Raw genomic sequence first — 8,262 nt, 5'->3', positions numbered from 1 at the left:
GAGTAAGGACCAGACTGTGTATTTTTTAAATTAGCCTTCATGCCATCTAGTGGTCACTGAGAAATTTTTGTATCAGAAAAATTAGTAACAACTTTAGAAATTTTAAAAGTATTAATAGTAACAATACTGCTGCAACTGAAGAGACTTACTGAACGCCTACAATGTTTCAGGGCTGTGTTCAGCACTGAATGTGCTTTACCTCATTTTCTCTCTACAATAACCTTAACTGGTACTATAGCTTGTTATCCAGATGAAGAAATTAAGGCACAGCGGTATTAAATAACATGCCACATTGACAGATATAGTACTGGATGCCTAGCTGGAATTCAAGCCCAAGGAGCCAGTCCGTGGCCCTGATACTCAGGCAGGATGCCGTATGATTACTAAACCTCAGCTGTGATTATAAGCACATGGTGGACAGACAAGCACACACTCTCACTGCTGGTGTGTCTGAGGGAAGGCACCACCTGCACTTTTCCACTCGGCATCCAACTCCTGTCGTGTTCCAATTCCTGGGCTTCTCCTTCAAGCACAATTTCAATGGCATGGGGATTTGTACACATTTGAAATTCACATCTGGCATCTCTAAAATGTGATGCATCCACTCGTTCATGCAACAAATAGATACTAAATCCTTAAGTCCCAGCCTCTGGGCTGGGTGCTGAGAGTACAACAGGAAACCAGACAGACGCGGTCCCTCCTTTCATGCAACTTCATCTGCAGTGGGAGGACAGGTGGACATAAACCACACGGAGACCCAATCACATTGTGGAAAGTACTCCCTGAGGAAATGCTGGGTGCTGGCAGGGTGCTTTTAGTAGGATGGCCTTCTTATGGGACCTGAGTGGTGAGTGACAAGAGAACCACCTCTAAGCGGGTTGTGAACAAGTGGGAGAGGAGTGAGCCAGGCGCAGGGAGACAGCACCTGAGCAGTCGGCAGCAGGGCAGCTTCCGTCACTGGCTCCCAGCTTTACACTCACCCGTGCAAGCCCAGCAGGGAGTCACCGTGCAGGCCAGGCAGTCTCAATTCTTTTGCCATAAATGGCATTTGGATAAAAGGCCATAATTAAACCGCATCTTTTTCATACTTTGAACAAATCACCTTTACTGAAAATACTAAAATTGCAGGATACTGAAACTCTTCTGAATACCCAAACATAATGGTGGCCCTGCTAACTGAAGTTCCCACTGGTACATGTGAATAAGTCAAATGTCTCTTACATGAGATTTTTTTTTTTGTTTGGTTTGAGATTAAGAAAATAACACTTATGACAGGCAATATGAATAACACAGAAGGAACAGCCAAAAAAGGGGGAAAAAAGCTGATAGCCGTAACTTGTAACCCAGAGACAATCTTAACATTTTGGAATGTTCTTTCCAGTTTTTTTCCTATGGATATTTTACAAAGGTTAGATGATATAGACACATCTTAATTTAATTTATTCATTGAACATAATAATTGTTTTCCTTGGTATTATGAACTCTTTGCTAGCATCACTTTAATGGCTAGGTAACATTTCATAATGTGGATGTATCCCAGTTTATCTAACTAATTTCCCAATTTTTAAGCATGGGGATTGTTTCCAATGCTCAACATGTAACGAATAATACATGAATAATAAATGGCATATAACAATAATATGAAATAAATTACTGCATTGCATAAAACGTCTTTAAAACATGGTTTACTCACCAGAATGGAACTCAGTAAATAGTGGACATTATTGTCACGTGATTAGGTAACTGAGGCGGCTTATTTGCATGTCTGAAGAGAATTTAGGAAAATAACAAAGCAAATTACAAAGGCAGAATCACTGTTCAAGGACACTGACTTCCAGCCCATGCCTCCTCCCCCATCACTGCTTCTTTCTTAAACTATTAGCTGCTTCTACCTTAATTTTAAGACAAGCTGCAGTAAAAGTTAACAGGTATTTTTGTCATGTTGGAGAATCCCAGCAAGCCATCCTGAAGTCCCATTTGTGAAATGATGTGTCACATTAACACACTTTATGGGCTTAATCTTGTGCTGCCTAATTAAATAATTTAGTATTTGTGACACTAGCTTGACAATAATACATACACACACACACACACACATCCACACAGGGAGTTGTAAGTGATTACATCTCAGCTTTCCACACCCCCTGAACATGCCCTGGTGCTTTTCAAGCTGATATTGAGTGTGAGTGCCACTTACATGAGCCAGCTTATGAGCCATTTACCAGCTGCCATTTATGAGACTCTGTGACACAGGAGATTTCCTTGATGGGAAAGCAAATTGGGGTTGAAGTTTTTTTCTTCTTACTGGGTTCTGTTGAGTAGGTACCTGCCCCTTTCTCAGTTGCTGGGACTCTTGGACAGGGTTTCCAGAGAGGCACTGATAAGACACCGACGATACATCCATTGTGCCACAAATAAGGACAGCGCTAGATGAAGGTGATGCCCTGAACAGCGGTTGACTAGAGCTTTCAGACCCTTCAACAATGCATTCACTCCACACCAATATCTGAAAAGAGTGACCATACAGACTGATCCACAGCAATCACACAAACGATCGCCCCCTAGCCTGAATCTGATGAAGCAGGGATGTCTGGAGTTAAGATTGACATTTCAGAGTCAAACTCACTAGGCTTGGTTCTTGGTTCATCCGTTCACCATACATGCCCCAGGGCAAGTAAGTTACTTAACCTTTTAACCTTTCTGCAAGTCACATTTCTTCTTTTTAAAAAAATAGAGATAATAATAGCGCCTAACATATGGGATGGTTGAGAGGATTAAATGAAATAATGCATGGAAAACTCCCAACACAGTCTCTGGGACATGGAAAGCACCCAATGAATTATTATTATCATTACAATGATCTTTTATTTATATCAATGGGTTAAATATTTTTCTCCCATTAAATCAATCCGATGAGGAATGAACTTCTCAAACACCCCTTATTCTTCTCTAATATGCAGTCAAAAATATGTTCACCTTGGCACCAATCTGTATTTGAAATGCACACCTTGTTGGAAGAACAGGAGGATAGGTAATCAATTTCTTAAAATTACCTCCACTTATTGAAATATTTCCTTTTATTCATTCCCAAACTCCATGAAGGCAGGAACCCCGTCTGCCTTGTGACCCAGCAGCAAGTGCAATGCCTGGCACGTTGAGAAGAATATGTACAGTATGCATTTAAGTAAGGAGATAAATAGTCCTAAAACAAGTCCCCAGTTTTGCAAATGCCTGTTTCAGAGCTCAGGGGAGTGTCTTTTCTCTCTTCTTATAGAAGTCATCATAATGAAACATGTTTGTCCAGCTTTTCCTTGAACTCAGATATGCCACTGCCCTGGGTGAACACAGAAGCAGTCTTGGCTTTCTCAAGAAAAAGCACCACGTGCCAACTTCAGAGAAACCAGCTGGTGCTCATGCAAGGTCCGCAACATTTTTCTAACTCTTCAGAACGAGTATCAGCCTTTTTAGAAGCTGCCCACTTAGTAAGCAACTCTCACTGCCTGCAAACCGGAGACTGCATTTGAAAGTTGAAGTGTCATTAAATCTGCTGTTTTCTGAGCCCTCATCCAACTGGGACGTTTGTTGATAGCACACAGAGGGTATGAAATCTCCAAATTGTGGTTGAATTTATGTTCAAGCCACTACAAGATGAATCCACGGCATTCACCTCTAGCAACGCTCAACCTGTGTTACTTTCCACGTCCCCCTTTTCTCCAGCCAAGCAACCCTCTTCTTCCCTTACAAATCCCTCGTCTGTTTTGTGTTTTTTCATAATGCCCAGGCCAGTGCAATTTACAGAGATATTCAATGCATGTTTCAGGATATTACCCTCCTTCCATAAATTCTGAAATGGATCTCTTGGTGACAATATTAATCTACCTAGAGTGGCCATACATTCTAGTTTGCTTAGAACGGTCCCACTGGAATTTGATCCAGCTTACCATTTTCCCAGATTTTTTAATTTATAATGAAATACTATTTGGAGTAACAGCTGCTTTAAAATCAGCCTGTATGGGATCGGCTGACCTATACTTTGAGTTTCCAGCATGTGTCATGCTCTCACTCAGTAAAGTGTGAGATGCACTTGCAGAAAACAGACCTCTCACCTTAACTTGTGGCTAAATCTGGACAGTAACCAGTGATTACTTTCTCTTTTTTCTTGACCCTTCCCAGACCCTTTCAAGGGCAGTACATAGGGTGTTAAAATGAAGTGTGATTACTCCTCCTGCTTTTCGGAGGTGGTATTTCATGTACCAAGTGCCAGACATTTCAGCCTTTGAAGCTCTCTAGCAAACTGCAATTATTGAAAACAAAGCTGTGAATAGGAAGACATTTAAATTGATCCTTGGAAAAGAAAGGAACAAAAACAATTCAAGCAAGGGGTCGAAAAATGTAGAAGATTTCATTTTGAAATTCTTTAATTGCACTTTGGAATATCTTGATTTAGAGGGAAAAAATTGGATGGCGCCCTGAGGAAGAGAGAAGAAAGAGCTGATAACACAGACAGCCAACCAAATAGCAATGGACTTCGCAAAAGCAATATCTTTCTGAGCAGAAATTATTTTCAACCAAGAAATTTAAACCCTAAAATACTATCCAGGAAAGTAGAATAAAGACATTTTAAGACTAGCAAGCTCTTAAGAATATGTACCTCTGGAAGCTACTGAAAGATGTCCCTCACCAAAACAAGGGAAAAACACAAGAAAGAGCACAGGGAACTATATTCAATATTTTGTAGTAACCTATAATGAAAAAGAATATGAAAACGAATATATGCATGTATATTTATGACTAAAACATTATGCTGTACACCAGAAACTGACACAAAATTGTACCTGACTATACTTCAATTAAAAAAAGAAAGAAAGACAGTACGAGGAAACCACCACTAAGTTGAGTTTTTAAGTGGCTCTAACCAGTGCCCTTTTCTCTTACTATCTTTCAAAGCACTTCTTTCTTCTCTGCCCTTCAAGAGATTTTAAAATTCTGCCCTGCAGTCACTGAGAGCTTTACCGATTTATCTTCCAACTTAAACAAAGTAAACAGTGATTCCTGCATTTCTAAAGAAAGCCTCAAGATCTGGACTACCGTGGAAGAAATTTCTAGTGAGGCACATCCATAACTTGAGACATGGCGAATGAATTCAAGAAAATTCTTCTGCTGAAAGGGTTACAGCACATTGATGATTATAATTTCAGACTGGTTAAGTCTCTACTGCATGAGGATTTAAATCTGACTACAAAAACTCAAGATGAATACAACAGAATTAAGATCGCCGATCTGATGGCAAAAAAGTTCAAAGGAGCTGCCTGTGTTGACAAACGAATAGAGTTCATCAAAGATATTGAATCACTTAAAGACATTGTTAAAACTCTTAGAAATGAGAAGTCAAAAGTTAAAAGGAAATCCAAAGCAAATGAAACAACTCCAGGAAAAGACAAGCAGGATAAACCCAGTACATCTACCACAAATAAAGCTTTGGGACCTAAATCAACCAAGCGCACACCCGTGAAGAAAATCAAGACCACAAAAACCAATGAAGCTAAGAGGATGAGGCTAACCCAGAAGCAGAATCCGCTTCCAGGAACATCAGGAACCAGCAAGCAGTCAGCTGAGAGCCTTCTCCAGACTCCTCCAGTGCCTCCGCTAGCCCCATCTAGCAGTTCCTCAACCAAGAGAAAATATGAGAAAACCACCAAAACTAATGACTTAAAAAAGAAGATGCTATCTCAGAAACAGAGTCAGCTTCCAGAAACTTGGGCAACCAGCATGTGCCCACCTGAGCGCTGTGGCTGGACTGCTCAGACGCTTCCACCAGCCCCACTCTGCAGCTCCTCCATCAAGCAGGAAGAAGAAATATATACTTTACCTCAGAAAAGAGAAGACCCAACCACCACCAAAACTGTTAACCCCCAGAGGATAAAACTACCCTTGGAGCAGAGTCAGCTTCCAGAACCTTTAACACCCAGCATACACCCGCCGGAGGGCTGCTTCCAGACTCCTTGGGTGCTACCACCAACCCCCTCCAGCAGTCCTGTAACCAAGAAACCAAAGTTGAAGGCTGTTCCTAAAGAAGCTTCCAGAGAGGAGGGCTTCCAAAGGGGCCCCAAAGAAGTGATGGTGCTGAATGCAACAGAACCATTTATATATGATGTCAGAGAAGGCAACAGAGAGATGTTTCATGCCACAGTGGCTACTGAGAGCAAATTCTTCCAAGTGAAGGTTTATCATGTTGCCCTGAAGGAGAAGTTCATCCCAAAGAAAATTATTGCCATATCGGATTATGTTGGCCGCAGTGGGTTCCTAGAGATATTCCATACCTTATCTGTGTCCGATGTTAATGCTGACCGAAAGATGGAAATCCCTCAGAGCCTGATTAGAAAGGCAAATGCAACTCCTAAAATCAGTCATCTCCACTTGCAAGTTCCAGGAACATTTGTGAATGGGGTGTTTCAGGTGCACAAGAAAACGGTGTGGAATGAATGCATATATTATGAAGTACAAGACAGTACAGGAGCTATGGAGGTCCTGGTGTACGGACGATTGACCAGAATCCTCTGTGAGGAAGGCAACAAACTTAAACTCATCTGCTTTGAATTGGCATCAAAAGGGGAAGGAAGGCAATTAAGATCTGTCATTCACAGTTACATCAAGGTCATCAAGCCCAGGAAAAACAAGTAACAACCACTCAGCCCTACTTCACATGTGGACACCTCGCAACGTCAGCAGCCAAGCTTCCAGCAGGCTGCTTCTGAAAACCCGGGCGCCATTAATATTGATGTTTATGAAGCTAAGATCTAGGTACCAGGAAAAAAAAAAAGCTATATATGCATGTGGTTAAAATACAGCAATATATATACAAGCTATTAATTCTTAAAAATGGGGTGTTAGGAGTGCCTTTCATTTCCTTTTTTTATATTTTTCTATACCATCTGAATGCCATGTTTTGCACCTATAAGTTCTTTAATTTGGAAAAAATAATACACAACATGTTTTCTTTCTAAAAAAAAAAAAAAAGAGAGAGAAATACATGAAACCCAGAAAATAGAGCATCCAACACAGGAGAGGCACAGAGGAGATTCCCAGGATGCAAGTAAGGATGTACCCAGAGCAATGCTGTGTAGTTGGTCTCAAGAGCAATTAGACCAGATCGACACAGGAGATGTCAGAGGGGAGACTCTAAGAAAGAAAGAAAAAAAGTAACTGATAAATGAGTTGATTTCTTGCCTACATTGTGAGATTTTCTTTTGAGAAGTTTGGAGCTGATTTAGCTAGTTAAGATTAAAGTGAGCACTAAAAAACAAGGCATTTATTAACTTAGGAAAAAAACTGTTGAACAAGAAAACATAATCATAATTAACAACAGGACCGAGCTAGTGAAAATGCTGATTATTTTTGCACCCAGTTGTGATTTAGCCATATTGAAGGTTTAGCAGAAGTGTGTGTGTGTTGGGGAGGTGGGGGTCGGGGTTCTAAATTCCATTAACAGAAAACCAATTGATAATGTTAAAATCAAAATGCAAAATGAATAGGTGCATAGGTAGATTACTTAGAGATAAAGGTAAATGATATGAGAAATGGCTGAAAGAGCTGGAAGTGGTTGCACCTGGGCAGTACACGGAGATGAGGAAGGAAGAGGCAAGTGCCTGCACTGTTTTGGTTATTAACCTTGGAATACTCCTTGACTTAAAAAAAAAAAGTAAATGTATTATTTTTATTAAAAAATGAGCTTTTTTCCCATTTCTCCTCTCTGCATCTCTGACCCTTTCTCAACAGCTGATGGGCAAGGTGTCTTGCATACCTGGGGGAGAGAGGCAGGGGAGAGGTTGGATAAGAAGGAACATTGGGCAGCCCTGAGGACAGGTGAAGGGAGAAGGCAACTGAATCCACAGCAAGCGTGAGGCCAGCCCTACAGGGAACAGTATCAGAGATTCCCCACTCAGACTCCTGGGCTCGGCACACTCTGCAGTGACGCCTTTCATAATGACAGCTAAGACGGTGAGGCTCCAGGCTGTCATCAGAGCTCCTGCTAGCGATCTGGAAGAATGAACAAACATCCTGGCAGGCTCTGGCAGCAGGTATTTGTTCTAACTAAGGTTGGCAGTCTGGTCAGGTACTCTTTTTTTTTGTGATAAGTTCCTGCTTGTGTAACTGTCTTCAGTTTAACGGTTAAAGGACTAGTTAATGGTACGTGAATGTGTGTGCTTGGGTCTTCAGCTAGGCTGTCATCCCTCTTACATTATTAGCTATGCTTAATGCATT

At 41.1% G+C, this 8,262-nt stretch overlaps 1 protein-coding gene across 1 annotated transcript; it reads left to right on the top strand.

The window, feature by feature from the left end:
* The first annotated feature begins 4,901 nt into the window (after positions 1-4,901).
* LOC102533766 (interferon-activable protein 203-like) lies at positions 4,902-6,947 on the top strand. The gene has a single exon (XM_031682428.2). It carries the CDS (start codon positions 5,131-5,133, stop codon positions 6,679-6,681), a length of 1,551 nt encoding a protein of 516 aa, XP_031538288.2. The 5' UTR covers positions 4,902-5,130; the 3' UTR covers positions 6,682-6,947.
* The last annotated feature ends 1,315 nt before the right edge of the window (positions 6,948-8,262 follow it).

The sequence above is a fragment of the Vicugna pacos genome, chromosome 11, assembly GCF_048564905.1.
Source record: "Vicugna pacos chromosome 11, VicPac4, whole genome shotgun sequence".
NCBI classification, from domain to species: domain Eukaryota; kingdom Metazoa; phylum Chordata; class Mammalia; order Artiodactyla; family Camelidae; genus Vicugna; species Vicugna pacos.
This window is presented reverse-complemented; position numbering and strand designations above follow the sequence as displayed.

Bases quoted from the DNA above. Each gene is read 5' to 3' on its own strand.
- LOC102533766 (XM_031682428.2), top strand. From the start codon at position 5,131: ATGGCGAATGAATTCAAGAAAATTCTTCTGCTGAAAGGGTTACAGCAC.